This window comes from Festucalex cinctus, chromosome 1 (assembly GCF_051991245.1).
Source record: "Festucalex cinctus isolate MCC-2025b chromosome 1, RoL_Fcin_1.0, whole genome shotgun sequence".
NCBI classification, from domain to species: Eukaryota; Metazoa; Chordata; class Actinopteri; order Syngnathiformes; family Syngnathidae; genus Festucalex; species Festucalex cinctus.
In genome coordinates, this window is record NC_135411.1 from 33968954 (window position 1) to 33987579 (window position 18626).

Sequence of the window (18626 nt, forward strand, 5' to 3'; positions counted from 1 at the left end):
TCACTAGATCTCATTCTCTTGTATACCTACTTAAATTGCCTGCAGCCAAAAAACAAGTTACTCAAAAAAAAAAAGAAAGAAAGAGAAAAAGCAGACACTTTTAAGGTGCTTGGTCACAAATGATTCATTGTAGCGTTTGACCTCATTAACCTTCACTTTCATAGTCTGACGAGTCTGCTGGGAGAAGATCCGAGGTAAAGTTTGATGAAGAGACGTTTCGGAAGATTTGTAAATTAAGTCTAAATGGAACCCTGTCCTAAGGCGGCAGCCCAGTCATGCGCACGCACACGCACACACACACACACAATCCCTAAATATCCACAAATAGGACACTGCAGCAAGGAAACATGATGGCAGTCGACCTTGTCAACACACAAACTGATGCATAAGGTAAAATTGTCACAAAATGGCAACACATCCAGACTCCACAACTTCCTATTTTACACTTGCAGTCCCAATACTTTTGTCCAAAATCACATTTTATTCACTTTTCAATTATTGGTATTGTCCTAGACTTGGGTTCGAGTCCAGGCTCCGGCCTTCCTGGGTGGAGTTTGCATGTTCTCCCCGTGCCCACGTGGGTCTTCACCGGGTACTCCGGTCTCCTCCCACATTCCAAAGACATGCATGGCAGGTGAATTGGGCGCTCCGAATTGTCCCTAGGTGTGCTTGTGAGCGTGGATGGTTGTTCGTCTCTGTGTGCCCTGCAATTGGCTGGCAACCAGTTCAGGGTGTCCCCCGCCTACTGCCCAGAGCCGGCTGAGATAGGCGCCAGCAGCCCCCGTGACCCTTGTGAGGAATAAGCGGTCAAGAAAATGGATGGATGGATTATACTAATTATTATTTCTAATTCGTTTTTAAAAAAATTATACGTTGCCCTTGATCATGCAAGAATGGGTCACCCTCTGTATTGCAGTCGGTGTTTTCTCTCTACAATTTCTGTTCTCCCTTGCACAGTTCAAACTACAAAGACAACTCTGGATGTCTTCATTTTATAATACAGAAAAAAAAAATGTTTCCCTTTCCATTAATAACTCTTCCTTTCACCAACCATGTGTGTTTAGCGCTCCCCCTGCTGGTGTGCGTGTGTGTGTGCCTCTTTCTCATACACACACTGACTCCCACACACAACAGTGCTGGAACGATGAGTCTGGATGGGGTCCCGCAAGGTAATTACCACCTGAGGTGTGCCGTCCCATCATAACGCACCTCTTGTCTTTGTAATTGTGAAGGTAAGGCTCGTTTATGGAATTTCCCCGTCATAATCGTTATTGTGAGGAAGGTGAACGACGGGACAGACGGACAGACATCTGCCGGCGGCAAGAGTGTTTACCTTTGTTGAAGAACATGGACGCCATCTGGCCCATCTCCACGCGTTCAGCAATGTCAAAGTGGTCCACGGGACCACCAGAGCGTTCTGGGGTAGGCACAAGAATGTGAATTATTGAAGAAATATCATATTTTACATATTTATTGCTACTGTCATGTGAAATGAAAGTCATATCACAAGCTGACTGTCTTGTAATGGGTTACACTGTCTTACTTTCATATCTGTGCGTGTCCCAATACTTAATCAAAATGTCTTACACTTTTCACGTGCTTTAAGGTACCAATTTTGTCCAAATTTTGCATTTTTCAATATTGTATGTGTCCCGATACTTTTGTCGGACCTTTGACCCTGTACTTTTTTGTTCTCCAAAAGTCCACCTTTCTTCACTTTCACTGCCTTTTGATGTCCTAATACTTTTGTCCAAATTTCATATTTTCAACTTCCCACATTGAGTCCCTATAGGAGGATCCTGTGTGACGTATTGTTTATGTTTCGCGTGTTGCATCATGGGAAACGTATGGCAAGAAACAACGTGCTTTGCATGGAGTTCGATGGTTTCGCACATTTGGAGGAGGATTAAGAGAAGCAGTTGGTTAATTCTTGTGCCATCAATTGTACGGCCCGTCGGGGGCCTGAAAAAAAAAAAAAAAAGTTGTTTCTTTTTTATTAAATCGCATTCCCACCGAAAGGGGGCGCGAAAAGGGGAAGAAATGGCTGCGAGCCGGGGGGGTATAACTTCACGCTCAAAGCCTGGATTCTGTCTGATGCTGACGGGTTTCTAACGCTCACTTTATTACCGGTAATTACTTTTGACTATAGGAATTAAAAAATAATAATAAATCGAGTTTGTGCATTATGAAATCCGCTGAGTCATTGTTTTGCGGTCTTATTCAGGTGTTCCAAAGTGCGATCGACAACCACCCTTATTTGTTCCTCGTCTTGAAATGGGATCCTGGATCACTAAACCTGAAGGCTAAAGAAAAAGTCGCCCAGCGTTACGAATGGAGGATCAAAAGGCAACGAGTATCAGAATTGTCTTTTAGATTCCCGTAAATGAGAAACTATATGTATATATATTTTGTGTCTAGTTTTATACTTGAGTGTCCACGTTTTTCATCTTCTCTGAATAAATATTGAATTCTGCATCTGTGCTTTAGATACCTGCCAGCACTTGCGTATACGCAGTATCTATAGTTGTAAGTCCTATTCTGACAGCTCCATTAAAAGGTGCTACAATGCTAGTATGCTACGAAACATGACTGCATGTTTCTCAAAGACTGGATTTGAAAAGAAGAATTTAAATTTAAATAAAGTCACTGCATTTGCTAAAATAAATAAAGAATAAGCTATGGTGCTTGTTGACATAATTCCCACATGGAACTAATGATTGTTGACTGTTGATTGTTTCGAGGGGTTGGTTTTGGAGTGACATACTTCCACAAACTTAAATGTAATGCGATACTCTCCTTCCTTTCGGCGCCACAAAGAACACAATGAAGAATAATTACCCAGCTTTGCACAGGGATTTGTATTAATTAAGAGTAAATGTCCCCAAAGTAGAGTGTGGCCAGGAAACAGGTAAGTCGGACAAAATTTTGTCATCGTCCCAAGTCTCATATGGGCTTTCAATAGTTTCAAATAGTCGCCAATACATCTCCGTAAACCTCCTCCACCCTTCGGCCATTAACATGCTTAAATAGCGGCGATTTTGCCCGCTAACTTTCTTAGTGTATGGCGTTTCTATACAGTCCGCCATGTTTTCTGCCACACAGCCATCCGCACATTTGCTAAAAATGTCAACAAAGGATCCTCCTATAGTTTTGTCCAAAAACTCGCTTTACTTTCACTGCTTGTAAGGTATCGCATAACCATGCTCTGCAAGCTGATTTCTTGCGGTTTTTCATATTTTCTTCACTTTCCACATTCTGGTGTTGCAACTCCACCAATGAGCTGAGCTGCTCTAATGACTGACATTTGTTTGGACCAATAATTATTTGACAACTTACGGACAGACAAGATAGGCTTGGTTTCCGGTTCAGCCCTCCCCCTCGCTGTGCTGTCATCGTCCGAGTAGTCTGAGGTGGAGTCGTTGTCATTGATCTGCTGGCAAACCAAAACAACCATTGTCAATAGTAATACGTAACTTATTAATAAATAATAGTATAAAATATATAATGGGATGACCTCATCCTGTTCTCTCCTCTTCCATCGCAGCTGAGCGTTGGCCGCTGCCATCGCCTCGATCACAAACGTGGTGGTCATGTAACTGGAGAGGAGGAGGTTGCCTCATTAGGTACTCTACTTCATTAGCAAAAAATACACAAATTGTGCTTTTTATACATGACAATAGTAAAATGTCAAGTATTGGCAAACTTATTGGAACATGCCCAAGTGTGAAAAGTGAGGAGTTTGTACAGGAGGTGGAAAAATGTTTAGGTCGACAAAGGTATTAAGACACCAGCAGGATGTCAAAAGTGAAGAAAAGTTAAGTGTTGTATGGACAAAAGTATTGGGACAACTACAGGAAATGGGAGGTGCACCAGCAGAAAGTGATTTTCTTTCTTTTTAAGTATAGGGACACCAGCTGGCAGGAAGGGAAAATGTGGAGTTTGCATAAAAGTATCGGCACACCTGCAGAATGCGAAAAGTGTATGTATTTTGGCCAAAAGTATTGAGAGTCAAAAATGTGGAAAAAAATGTCTGTTGTTGTGGTTTCTTTGTTGATTTTGCTATGATTGATTACTGTTCTTAACTTATGTATGGTTACTGCATGTGTAACACTGATCAATCCCACATTAAGGATAGCTTTTGTTCTTGCAAGCTCACTGTTGCCTTACTTACAGGACTTTTAGTTTGGCCTCAGCCCACTATCATGATTTAGAGAAGCTCACAAAGCATTGTCTGCACAGAACCACATGAGGCAGTCCCTCTATGTTGTGTTCACTTGTGTTTTTTTGTATGTTATGTAATTTGAAATTCGGACAACTTCTAGAACGGAAAAAAATGAAGTTTGGACAAAACTGTTGGGAGACCTTTAGGAAGTTAATGAAAATGTGTAGTTTGGTCAAAAGCTAAAAAATGTGGAGTTTGGGCTAAAAGTGCGAGTGCGACACTTACCTCATAAACGCCAGGAAGGAGATGAGCGTCAAGCTGAGCACCCAGCCGGCAGTGGCGAAGGCTCGGGGCATGGTGAGTGCTCCTGTTCCCACAATCAGGTTGAACATGTACACCAGACCCACCTGCACCACCAGCCATTTTGTTACTTTTCCTATTATTGGTATTTGCTATACAGTATATTACTTATTTATTTGTGTAAATTTTCTTGGACACTGAGGAAGGATCCTAAGAAAGAGCTTTAATCATTCCAAGCGTCAGACCAGCAAGAGGATGCAATTCAGCACTTTAACTTCCTCTTCATTTTCTCATTGAGCAATCCCGTCTCCAAAGAAGCGTGCGCTTAAATGTCATAAAACGCTTTCAGACAACAATAAAAGCAGAAGAAAATAAATGCTTCTGGGAGGCATATACTCACAAAGGCAGAGTACGGCTCCCCCGTGTCTGTGATTCCACCCGCCATGGTTGACGGGATTTATTCTCACCTGACAGGGAAAGAACAGGGTCAATACACAAAAGTGGAAATACGGTGTTCAGGTGGAAGAAAATTGAACCTTCAATGCAAAATGGCCAACTACCCGTGGGTCGCATACAAATTACATACATTTAAGGTAGGGCCGGGTAATTCATTGTAATTCTAATTTATTGCCCTGGATGACTTTTTGCTTTAATCGATTATTTTAGCAGCTTCCATAGTTCAAATAGTTGAACTACTAATACTAAGAGTTTAAGATGCTGACCTGCACGGTTTTGATGAACATACATACATACATACATACATACATACATACATAACCATTCCTCATCAGCTTTTTATTCATGCATCCTTCAATTGTTCATTTAACCCATTTTTCAATGTTTCTACCTTACCACTTTCCTTTCGGCTCAGTCGGACCTGCTTTTTGTTCTTCCCTTCCTTTCCTCAATCCAGTCTACAGACTTTTTCTTTCTGATGTTTTTTTTTTTATTTTTTTTTTAATTAATGTACCAGTTTTTCTGGTTGGTTTCCTAACTTACCTGCTTCCTTTTGCCTCCGGCCAAAGTACCTACTTTTGTACATCATGCTTTGTAATATTTATTAAAATTGTTGAGCTCCCCTGATTATTTTAAATAAATAAATTTTAAAAAAGTAAACATTAACTCACCTGTCTTGCTGTACGTCTTGCTAGCAGTAGGTAGCCGCTAACAGGCTAGCAAGACACTTCGAGCCGTCCGCCGGATCAAATCCACACCGACCAGCCTGCGAGCCCCAAGCGAAAGCAGAACCTCTCTCCCAAGTTGCAACATGAGCTGTTTATTTGGTCAAAGTAAAGTACAAAGTCGCATAATGTGCTACTTTACCCATGGGCGTAGCACAGAAGCTGCCTATCGCGTTAAGGGTTCACGAGCTCTTCCGTTATGAATGTTCAAAATAAGACAGACCAGCGCTGCATTACACGGGTTAGCTTTTAATTTGAAGGATACGCAAAGTTGTGGTTGTTATTGCTGCGATGATCTTGTCTTTCTAGGTTGAAGGGCTGCTCGTTTCGTCGCTCAGTCCGCAGCGCCACAAAATTAAAATGCAATTGTGAGCTTGTCAAATTGCCAACCTTATATATAAAAAATGTCAACTTTATTGAGAAACTATTTCAAGACACGCAAGTGTCAGAAGAATACGCCGTGTTTTAACATCAAGGATTGTGCAGGTTTGTTTGTAACCGCCCTTACGTGCTGTCCCGGTTGTTTACCTAATCTACTCCCACAGCGTCTTCAACTGTCATAATAATCGTGGCACGAGTAGATCATATGATGACACGTGAACTTTGACTGTGAAGAGATACAAGAAAAATTAAGTGTCATGCAACTATTTAACCTTTTTTTTTTATTAAAAAAACAAACAAAAAACAGCCAAAATAATAATAATAATAAAGTATTTAACACTTAAATATTACATTACTGTAGTGTATCATTAAAAAGTGTAGCAAAGTGGATGAGTGCAGTGCAGATGAGCAGCAGGTATGCCTTAAAGTTCTAATGTCGATAGTTCCAATCCCTGGCCCCGGCTTTCCCGTGGATTTTGTATGCTCTCCTCATGCATGCATGGGTTTTTCCATTCACTGCCTGGCGACCAGTCTTTTTTTTTTTTTTAAGTCTATAGCTATGTGACCGACTGGGGTATATGCTACGGAAGAGGCGGGGCGTGATTTTGCACATCAGTTTATTTCCGGTCCGGGTTGCGAACGCGCAACCCTGGGGCACAAAGTCGGAAGCAAACTGCGAAGTGTATAGTTTATGACAAATGTGTGCCTTAATTGTTTGTAATTGAATGGATGAATTAAAAAAAAAAAAAAAAAAGTATTTTTGACGCAGCCCACACGTCGCAAACTGAACCGGAAACAAACTATTGTGCAAAAAACAATCCCGCATCTTCCGTGGCATATACCCCATAGAGTGGCCACCAGTCACCAGTTTTATCGTGTCGTGAACTTCATTGGTGAGTGGCTATCAGTCCATTGTATATTTTAACATGTGTCTGACCCCTAACAGTCTATCTGCTCTGATGTGAATGGCGACCAGTCCATTGTCTCTCTCTCTCTCTCTCTCTCTCTCTCTCTCTCTCTCTCTCTCTCTCTATATATATATATATATATATATATATATATATATATATATATTAGGGGTGTTAAAAAAATAGATTCGGCAATATATCGCGATATTACAGCACGCAATTCACGAATCGATTTAATAGGTGGCCAAATAGATTTTTAATTTAAACATCCATTTTTGATGGAAAAATATTCAACAAAATGTCTTACTTATGGTTAGAGTTCACACCTTAAGCATGGAAAAATTTTATATTAATGGAACATTAAGTCTTAATATTTTATTTCAATGCTATTCAAACATGAAACTGTCTGTTAAATACAGTGGCTCACAGTTATAAGACTGAAGTTTCAGATAAATAATACATTTTCATACAAATGTTACAGTGTGCAAGTTTACTGACGAGTATTTTCGCAACAATCAACTTATAAATTCATATCGGGATTAATCGGTATCGAATCGAATCGTGACCTATGAATCGTGATACGAATTGAATATATATATATATATATATATATATATATATATATATATATATATATATATATATATATATATATATATATATATATATATATATATATATATGTGTGTATATGTATATATGCCCCAAAATTCGATGGAGACCAGTCATTATATATGCTCCACTAGCTGGTAACCAGCAGTATATTGTTTGTGTCTGTATTCTGCGATCAGCATGCAATCCATTGTGTGTGCTATCACATTGGCTGGTGACCGGTCCATTGTCTATAAGCGCCAACATTTGACTGGCGACCAGTCCATTTTTTGTCTATCTGCCAACACTGGCAGATGACTTGCCCGTCATTTGTCGAGCAACAACAATGTCTGGCGACCAATCCATTGTTTGTTTGTATGTGTTGAGGACAAGCACAATAGGAAATGGATGGATGGACATTGGCCATTTAAAAAATAATTACATTGGAACGCTTGAATGAACAATATAATACAAGTTTAATTATTATAATCTTGTCATCCTGCCATTCTTGCAAACAATCAGCGTCTTGTAATTACAGGAAATCTTTAAAATGTAAAAGCGGAAAATTGCCAATTATGATTTATGGAACAAATCGGCTACATTTTCAAAATAATCCTGAATTTGTGTTTTACTGTGAACTTGTCCGAGTTTAAGTGAAGAAGTCTGACGGAATCCATGTGTGATACATCACCGCCAGGAAAATCCCAACAGTGCAAAAGTAAAAAATGAAGAAGATGATGTCGATGATATCCGCAACCCGTCGGAAGCGTTTGGGCCGAGGAGCGTTGGCAACGCTTTCCGCCTCCTGCTGAGCTGCGCGAACCTCCTGCAGGAAAAGTTTCAGCTGCTCGCGCTCTGATGGAGGCCCGATCTGAACGGGCAAACCTTCTGCTTTCTCCTTCACGGGATCTGGAAGGGCAGAGGGGGGGTGATTACCAAGGAGCTGATGTTATCATTGCCGTTTGAGCGCAAGACAAAGCAAATGCAGCAGTCAAGATTTATACTAATGCTAGTCCAGGTTTTTAGATTCACAGTTCTATGCCGCTGCAATGCACAAGTTGTCAGATATGTACCAATCAGATTCATAAAAGTGCCACGCAACTAAAAAGTCCTACTTGTTAAGAGTCAATCTATTGCCATGTGGCTTCAAATTCGTCAGATTCGTACAATACAATTTAGCTGCCAGGCCGATTCAGACTAGTGCCACGTGTAGAAACTTGTAAGATTTGTCCCATACCCATGTGTTTACCAATCAGAATCATACCATGCTATGTGGCTGCCAATCAAATTCACAATAGTACGATGGAGTTAGAATGTCCTACTTGTTAAGAGTCACACTATAATCATGTGGCTAAAATGAATGGTGAGAATAGCAGTATGGCCATTAGAATAGGTCATTTACTTCAGTCGTCAATTACTTTTTGTGAATTTGTTATGGAGGATTTTAGAGGCATTTGAAGAGCTGATTTCATGTTGTTGTTTTTTTTGTTTTTGTTTTTTTTATTCGACAAAACCTGGTGGCCACTTGGTCATGTTGGGAATACAGTGGCCGTGTATTACAAATTGCCATGCGGCTGCCAATCAAATTTGTAATAGTGCCATCATACAACTGGAAAGTCCTACTTGTTAAGAGTAATAATAATTCCATGTGGCCAGAGATGGGCAGTAACGACATATAATACTTGACTTGAGTAGTTTTTATCAGTAATTTGTACTTTCCTGAGTATTTCTTTTTTAGAATACTGTTTAATTTATCTGTTACATTTTAACATGAGTATCTGTACTTTCTACTTGATACATTTTCAAAACAAGGTTTTTTTTTGGGGGGTTTTTTTTAATGCATGAAAACGATTAAAATACTTGACCTGGAAGACCAGCGTCAATGTCTCCTGGCTCCGCCAATCATAGGAAGCAGTACACTACATCCCAGCTTGTGATTGACTCTACGACATGCTATATCACATGAAGTGAAAATGGCTAGATTAGAACAACCCGTACATATGAGGGCAATGAAATTTGAACTTGATAAGAACGCTGCAGACTGCCGGTCAACAACATGAAAGAAGGTTCAATCATGTTGGCGAGGAGTGGACCAGCAACACGAGCAAGTGATACTCAGCACTGTCGACTCGACGGAGGACAAGTCAGAGAGTCATCTGATGTATCCCCATTTTCGCACCATTAGCTAATATCTTTCAAATTGACGTAGGAGGAAACATCCGGTAAAAATACTTTTTACTTCTACTCGTCAAGTACATTTCAGAGCCTATACTTTTTTTACTTTTACTTGAGTAATTATTTGAGTGACTACTTTTACCATAGTTGTTTTTTTACACAAGTAATTGTACTTTTACTCAAGTAGAGTCATTTTTACATGACAGACCACAGCATGTGTTTTTAAATGGTTGTAGGTCTAGCCATTAAAAACGGGTCTTCCTCAGGGCTGCGTATTGTCCCCACTTCTCTTCTCTGTTACACTAATTGCATCACCTGTAACAGAGAAGGAATCCACCCATCAATTTTCTGAACCGCGTGCTCCTCACAAGGGTTGCGGGGGATGCTGGAGCCTATCCCAGCTGGCTATGGGCAGTAGGCAGGGTACACCCTGAACTGGTTGCCAGCCAATCGCAGGGCACACAGAGACGAACAAGCACTCACACTCACAAGCACACCTCGGAACAATTCGGAGTGCTCAATTAACCTGCCGTGCATGTCTTTGGAATGTGGGAGGAGACCGGAGTACCCAGAGAAGACCCACGCAGGCACGGGGAGAACATGCAAACTCCACCCAGGAAGGCCGGAGCCTGGACTCGAGCCTGAGACCTCAGAACTGGGAGGCGGACATGCTAACCAGTTGGCGGACGTGCTAACCAGTCAGCCACCGTGCTGCCAGGGAAGGAATGACTCTTGAAATATGCAGACAACATGGCCTGGTGATCCACATCACTGACACTCACTCAATGCTATTGTACCACCAAGAGGTTAACACTTTGGTCCACACTTTTGCACAGTGCTCATTGGAGCTGTATATTACAAAAACAAAGGAGCTGTGTTGTGGATCGAAAGTAAAAAAAAATACCTGCCTTGTGGTACAACCGCTTACCATCCAAAGTCAGCAGGTGGACAATTTTAAATATTAGACATCTGTTTGTCTTTTGCGCCACATGTGGACTCCATCTTCAAGAGGGCGCAACAACTCCACCTGTTGAGGAAGCTACGGTCGTTTAATGTCAGCAATTACATTTTAACTTTTGTTTACATCTCACTCATTGAATCCATCATTACTTACAAAATGTTGTCCTGGTTAAATTTTCTCAGTCAAACATAAAACAAAACTTTCCCAAATAATTAATCAGGCCAGCAAAATTACCCACACCACAGACACCTCTCTCAGAACTATATAAACACTTGGTGATGAGGAAAGCCACCTTCATCACTGAGGATGCTTCTCACCTCCTGCATCATTTGTTTACTCTGCAGCCATCAGGCAAACGTTTATCTTGAAACAGACAAAGTTCTATTCTTCTATTCTATTCTAGAGAATGGCAGTACAGTACTTTTTTAATCTCTGCATGTGGCTACAATGTCCAACTTGTCAGATTAGTGCCACGTGACTGCCGATCCAAAACAGAGTAGTGTGATATGTAAATCACAAGCTGTCAGATTTGTAGTTGATAGCTATGTGGCTGTCAATCAGATTCTTACTATTGCTTTGGGGCCACAACTCAGATTTGTAATATTGCCACATGACTGCAATGTCCTACTTGCTAAAAGTCCTACTATTGCCATATGGTAGAAAATCCATTCATCCATCCATTTACTACCGCTTATCTGAGGTCAGGTCGCGGGGGCAGCAGCTTTGGGAGGGAAACCCAGACCTCCCTCTCCCCAGCCACTTCAACCAGCTCCGCCGAGAGACATAGTCTCTCCAGTGTGTCCTGGGTCGTCCCCGGGGCCTCCCGCCGGTGGGACATGCCCGGAACACCTCCCCAGGGAGGCGTCCAGGAGGCATCCGAACCAGATGCCCAAGCCACCTCAGCTGGCTCCTCTCAACGCGGAAGAGCAGCGGCTCGACTCTGAGTCCCTCCCGGATGACCGAGCTTCTCACCCTATCTCTAAGGGAGAGCCCGGACACCCTGCGGAGGAAACTCATTTCGGCCGCTTGTATCCGGGATCTCGTTCTTTCGGTCACGACCCACAGCTCGTGACCATAGGTGAGGGTCGGAACGTAGATCGACCGGTAAATCGAGAGCTTTGCCTTTTGGCTCAGCTCTTTCTTCACCACGACGGACCGATACAGAGTCCGCATCACTGCAGACGCTGCACCGATCCGCCTGTCGATCTCCCGCTCCATCCTGCCCTCACTCATGAACAAGACACCAAGATACTTGAACTCCTCCACTTGGGGCAGGATCTCATCCCCGACGAGGACACGCCACCCTTTTCCGACTGAGAACCATGGTCTCGGATTTGGAGGTGCTGATCTTCATCCCAACCGCTTCACACTCGGCTGCGAACTGCTCCAGTGAGAGTTGGAGATCCAAGCTTGATGAAGCCAACAGCACCACATCATCTGCAAAACGCAGAGATGCAATGCTGAGGCCACCAAACCGGAACCTCTCAACGCCTCGGCTGCGCCTAGAAATTCTGTCCATAAAAATTATGAACAGAATCGGTGACAAAGGGCAAACTTGGCGGAGTCCAACCCTCACTGGAAACAAATCCGACTTACTGCTGGCAATGCGGACCAGACTCTGGCAACGGTCGTACAGGGACCGAAGAGCCCGTGAGTAGAAAATCCAACTTGTCAAATTCATAGTGGTGCCATGTGGCTGCCACCCACCTTTCTTCTCCAGTTTGTCCGGGTGTACTTCCTTGTTGGACGCCCTTGTCAGTTTCTTGCCACACTTGTCATCCAGGTCAACGAGGAAGCTGACCAGCATGGCCTCCAGCACACTGATGCCCACCAGGGCAAACACGCCCACACAGAAGTTGGCTGAAAGGCGGGAGAGGTGGCGTCAGCGAGAACGTCGCGCAACAGGATGGACGGGACTTGTCGCTCACCGATGATAGGCAGATTGTCCTCAGTGGAGGGCAGCATGTCCTTCAGGATAAGCAGCAAGACGGAGATGGACAGCAAGACGGTGATCTTGAAGCTCAACTTCTCGCCGCGGCCCTCGCCCACGAAGTAGGACGCCACGTCCAGCACCAGCAGGTAGCAGAGTGGGATGATGAAGATGACCACGTACAGCATTGGCTTGCGTTGGATCGTCACCTGCACGCAAAGTTGCCAATCTTTATAACTAGATAATGCAATCTGAAGAGCAACTCCCGAGTGGAAGAGCGTCCACCCCCTCTCGAGAGGATTGGTACCAGAACCCAAGCTGTGTGTGGAGGTGAGTCTGACTAGTTGGAACTTCTCAGCCTCACACACCAGCCATGGATAACCCTGCCAGGGGCATAAAACCCCAGACAACATAGCTTAGGATCATCGGAACAGGCAAACCCTTCCACCACGATAAGGTGAAGACTCACGGAAGGGATGTTATATTAGGATTTGTCAAGTATTGATGGTTTATATAATTGCAGCATGCAGTATTTAAGACTTGGATTAATTCAGTTAAGTCCCCACAGAAGGGCAAGGCTGAAAATCCATGGACGGTCGGCCACCGAGGTTGGACACGTAGCAGAAGTAATTCAAGCGACCACGCAAGTGTTAGTGGATTTGACGTGACAGAGGAAAGGCTCAAACCTCACCTTGTAAATCAGATTACTTATTTTGGGCTTTTCGCCGCTGGTCACATTTGTGAGGACTTCCAAGTGCATCAGGCTCCACTCCCCATGAGTCACCATGGACTGCTCCGAGATGTTAGTGATATATTCGTCACCGCGAACGGTCCCGAGTTGTATGGCCTGATCTGATGGGATCACAACAGCCAGTGAGGAACCGTCCTTTCAGACTTCCGTCGTTGTGTTTGCCTGGCATCCATTTTTACCGTGAGTGTTCATGGCGCTGAAGGTGATATTGCAGTTCTGTTGATCAAAAGGGAAGATGTAAAGGTTGAGAGTACAGGTAGACGTCAGCCGCTGACGGGCGGTCATTTTCAGCATTCCGTTGGCGAACACTGTTAAATAGTTACTCTTCTGGATGCTCCCGCTGTCGGAGGCACTGTGGGCACACCACAACATTCAGTTAGTTCTATAACTTAAGCCTGGTACACATATAAGGATTTTTCAAATCTTTAAATATTTTCTATCTTTGACAGATGCCACACATAAAGATAAAAAAAAAAAACGGGCATTTAACAGTTTTGGTCGTATTGTGTGTGAGGTGCGCAGAAAACCTCATTACAGCTCCCTCACAAACAAAGATTATCATCTCAACACTGGTCAAGATTCCAGTCCTCCATGAAAGACATCTCGTGTGATTATACGTGATCTAATCAAAACCGGAAGGGGGAAAAAAAAAAAACAGAAACAACTTGGAAAAGACGAGACACACCATGGAAGACAACAATTGCGACGAACTGGAAGTAATGATGGTGGTTTGCGGGCTACTTCTCCCATTAGCTGGTCCTCCATGGTAGAGGTCTTTGTGTTTCTGGTCAGACATGCTTTCTGATATGCTTGTTCTTTTTGTATACACCCATTTCCGTCTTTTTCAGTTTGGGCACCTCTTGATTGGCTACATTCCGTTAGACGTCACAGTCGGTGGCGCAGGCGCACCTCGGCGTCCCCACTGACATTAAGATTTTTGTGGTAAATATTGAACATGTTCATTATTTAAGATTGTCGGCCCCGACTGGTTTTGGAACCAATTATCGGGACAAATCCACTCTTAACACATATAAAGATAATCTTATAAGATAATCTTATAAGACAAAAGATTGTTGGGCGTTTGACGTCCTTGGTCGGGAAGGATTCTCTTCATGTGTGAACCAGGCTTAAAGACAGGAGAGAGAAAAAACATCCGAATTGCCATCTATACGTGTTGCAAATTTGGTAGCAATCGGCCAAAATATCTACGAGTAGTTGCCTTTGAAAGAAGAATCTACCATTTGAAGTATATTTTAAAGAAAAATGACAGACTTCATCATTGCTTCTTCGAGACGTTTTTGTGGGTGTCCTCATGATTGACATGCCTACCATATTTCATGTTAGGTACAAGTGTATTCTATGGGGTTCTGAATTTGTAAAAAATGATGTGATTCTAAAATGGACACTTTAAACCAAAATTTACTGGACTTTTGTGTTTTTTCAGGCATATTTAGTGAAATTTGATTTGGGGACTGATTTTTTTTTAAATTTTTTATTTTATTTTATTTTTTTAACACCAGTTATACCAGTGTTGTACTTTTTGGTGGATCAACAAGCTTCAAACCAAAATGTATTTTTAGGAACAGCTTCTTTGGACAGTTATGTGGGTCTACACATTACAGACATTAGGGCTGGGTATTGCCGCCAACCCCACGATACGATACGTATCACGATACAGGGGTCACGATACGATACGTATCGCGATACATATGTATCCCAATACATGATCTTAAAGGTGATACGTATCCTGATATTTTACATTAATTTACTTGCATTTTATAATAACAGTCATATGTATACCTAAAGGATATGTTTATTATGCTGGATGACCAAAATATTTTTGTTAGTAGCTCTTCTGGTTTACCACCAAGCAGCATGCCTGGTCTAAATGTGTACGCACTGCAGAGCAAGGAGCAGTTTTCACAGACACACCGGGAAAATGTACTAATAGGCATTAGCCGATATGAGCAAAAATATCAAAGTATTAATATTACAGCTCTAAAATGTGCTTATTTGAAATATTTGGGGAAATAAAAACGTTTTTTTCATGTAACACATTCTATTTCATTTTTTAAACAAAATATAGGAAAATTGGTACATTAAGACACGTTTATAAGTAAATAAATGTTGATATTCTTCCTCGGCTTTAATTTTTCTGAGCCAAGACACAGTGTCCAATCACCGGTGAGCTATTTTTGCATTAACTCATTCACTGCCATTGACGGAAAAAGACGTCAAATGATGCATTTTTTGCTGGTTTGGCAAATGAATGTGTTAATAAATAACTAAAAAATAAGAAATCAAATTGGCCCTTGCAGCTTTCTATTTTTCTGTATGTGGCCCTCAGAGGAAAAAGTTTGGAAACCTCTGCTGTACATTATATCAACAATTTATAATTGCTTCATTGATTTTTACCATGTTTAAACAATGGCAGTGAATGAGTTAATTGAAGGCAATTAACGTCAAATTTTATTTTTTAGGTACAATGCAAGCTGCAAAGCCAAACATTAACTGCCTGTTTAAAGTTAACGAGCAATATCGATTCTGACGCCTGTGTATCGATACGTGTATTGTAATTAGGCCCGCAAGGATAAATTGCCGTATCGATTTTTTGAGCACACACCTAACAGACACGCCAACCGAATTTCATGTTGCTAAGTAAAATTGGCTTCAGGGGTTGGATTTTGGGAAAATACATTTTTTTTTAAATGTAAAAATATGCGCTGACCCACGTGCAATAACGGAAATTCTAATTTAATAACTATTATGTGAATACTTCTGTGACTGTAAACCAAAGCTACACATCACCATCATCTGCTTAATTGCAGACTTTAGTGTCAGATGTCACTGGAGTGTGTACCAAAAATGGTGTCTGGTGAGTGTGTGTAATCATGTGGTCAAATTAGGCACAATGCCGCTGCCGTTTTGTGCATCCATTAATTGTGCAAACACATGATTGAAGGGCAATGCAAATATTTCCAGTGTAGTGCATAGTGTGCTCTATGCAAACAGAGAAAGCTGCTATTGAAATAGAAATAGTTCATAATAGCACCAAATGTTAACATAATAGTCATGGTGTGCTAAACTCAACATGTATAGAACAAAAAAGGCCACGTGAGTGCCACCTGCTCTTACGTCATCAACAATAAAAATGAAAGTCAACTCACTCCTCTTGGATGTTAATGTCAGGCGTCCACAGCATGGACTTGGGAATGGAGAATTGAGTGATGTTGCAGAAATCGGACGGCTTCCATTTGAGGAAATCGTTTTTCCAGAGCTGTCAACACAGAAAAGCACAGATGAAAATAACCAGTACACATATGAATTGATGTGTTTTGCTTCACTCGAGCAGGTGCTCACCGTTTCGATCCACACATGAGTTGTGACGGTTTGAAGTTTCTCATCCTACACATTAACAAAAAAAAAATAATAATAAAATAAAAAACATTTTTTGATAACTTGACAGATTTCCTGTGATAAAACTAGCCTTGAAAGGGGAAGTCAGCCCCACTTTTTTTTCTTTATAATATGTTCTATGCAGCCCCACCAGTCTAAACACAGTATTCTGATTAACACTGCATTTGTGGAATGAGTAAAGATGGTATTATCCACCCGGTTTTATCTATCTCAGGGGGAAGCCATTTTGCCACTTGCTGTCAAATGAAAAGACATCACAGTTGTACAGGGCTCAGGCAATGACAATCATGGTTCATCTGTTTTTGAAGCCACTACAAACTTTTGTACTTTTTGTCAAAAAATACTGAACAAAAATTCATCCATATTAATCTAGTACTGTATAACAAAAATAGAAAACACAATATTTAAAGGTGCATATCAGAAAACTAGAATATAAAGGGGCAGTCCATTTTTTTTCCAATAATTTTATTCAACAAGTGAAAATGTTATATTAGTTAACCCACCCAAAAATATATTTCAAGCTTTTGTTTCAAATTTGATTAATATGGCAGATAATAGCTAGCTAGCTAGTTTCAAACATTTCTTTCTTGGTACAAATGGACGCCTTTGAAAATATATATATATATATATATATATATATATATATATATATATATATATATATATATATTCTCCTTCTGACTTACCACCTGCAAGATGCCAAAGAGAAGCAGGTACAGCTCCACGCTGGTGACCTGCTTCCAGTGCTTGACGGGCCTGAAGTTGGCCAGGTAGTAGTTGGAGGAGCTCAGCTTCAAATGGCTGAGCAGATTATAGTAGGTGCAGTTGGACGCACAGCTGCACGAGGCTACAAACATGAGTTTAAAGAACTAATCAAAATACCAAGACACCTGGAAAGGAAACCAAATTGCATCAACTCACCAGCCAGGCAAACAAGAACAATTGTTATCCAGGTCGACATGGTTGTTTTTCTGGACCGCTAAAACGGCAGCCTTATAAATAGTATGCGGTGGGAGGCTTGCGTCAATGGCACAACAATGAGACAGTCAACTCATCTCAGTGCTCGTTCAGTCTATTGTACAACGTGACAACTTAAGTCAACAGCACAACAGCTGCGGAAAACGTTTGCAAACATGTAAAATAAGATGTTCACTCACTGGCCAAATGAGTCCAATTCTAGGGCACCCTCACATTTGTAAAGTACAAAACAGTTCATTGTAATTAATTTTGAAGTACAAAGCGGGTTCATTTTATCTTTCAGCACATTTTTTCCACAATTTTAATGAAGTGTGATTCAATAATATAAAAAATAAATAAATTTAAAAAAAAGTTATTTTTTTAATCCCAACATTTAAGTGTCGTGTTTGTGAGGCTCTGGTTTCTTGATTTTGGATAAAGAACAGTATTAGTAAAATATTTAACTGATATAATTAGCGTGGCTTTATTCTTTCCCGTTAGTGGTTAATGAAACATATTCCATTTTTACATTATTTAGTCATTAAATAATTTATCTATTGTAGATAAAAATATTAGTCCATATGGATGTAAATTAATTTTACATGAGTCAAAGTAGCGCCACAGATTTAAAATAAATAAATAAATCCACAAAAATAGCATTTGACTTAGCAACATGAAATTTGCTAGGCTCTATATTGAGCAAACATAAAAAGTCTCAAGAAGTCTTGCCCCAAAAACACACAAGAGGGCTACCAATTTCCTTTTAAGTAGCCATTTTTGGATCAATGCATCCCCAAAAATGTTTCTAAATTTCTGCACCCGAAACCAGATTCTCTTAGCACAATGGGATATAGGAAATATATCAATCATGAAAATTTCAAGAAGCTCCTATGTCTGCAGCCAAAAGACACA

General features: G+C 41.1%; 2 protein-coding genes across 10 annotated transcripts in view; both read right to left on the reverse strand.

The window, feature by feature from the left end:
- slc38a12 (solute carrier family 38 member 12) overlaps window positions 1-6615 on the reverse strand; it is a 38120-nt gene extending 31505 nt beyond the window's left edge. Inside the window, exons 1-9 of one of the 8 annotated variants that reach the window (XM_077531098.1) lie at window positions 6446-6615; window positions 6172-6250; window positions 5909-6033; window positions 5590-5805; window positions 4863-4929; window positions 4448-4569; window positions 3515-3596; window positions 3337-3433; window positions 1334-1417 (exon numbers count right to left, since the gene is read on the reverse strand). In XM_077531098.1, the coding sequence (XP_077387224.1) occupies window positions 1334-1417; window positions 3337-3433; window positions 3515-3596; window positions 4448-4569; window positions 4863-4907 (430 nt within the window). In that variant the 5' untranslated portion in view covers window positions 4908-4929; window positions 5590-5805; window positions 5909-6033; window positions 6172-6250; window positions 6446-6615. The other 7 variants (XM_077531131.1, XM_077531122.1, XM_077531104.1 and 4 more) reach the window with 7 other exon arrangements.
- A 1041-nt stretch (window positions 6616-7656) lies between these two features.
- Window positions 7657-17790, reverse strand: LOC144025312 (5-hydroxytryptamine receptor 3A). Of its 2 annotated transcripts, none has more exons than XM_077531165.1 (9): window positions 17679-17790; window positions 17447-17604; window positions 16701-16745; window positions 16508-16617; window positions 13520-13692; window positions 13281-13441; window positions 12588-12798; window positions 12367-12519; window positions 7657-8432 (listed from the first exon to the last, which is right to left on the reverse strand). In XM_077531165.1, exons 1-9 carry the CDS (start codon window positions 17716-17718, stop codon window positions 8173-8175), a joined length of 1311 nt encoding a protein of 436 aa, XP_077387291.1. In that variant the 5' UTR covers window positions 17719-17790; the 3' UTR covers window positions 7657-8172. The 2 variants fall into 2 exon arrangements, with proteins under 2 accessions (XP_077387291.1, XP_077387281.1); XM_077531155.1 differs by having other exon boundaries at window positions 7658-8432; window positions 17444-17604.
- Between the last annotated feature and the right edge of the window lie 836 nt (window positions 17791-18626).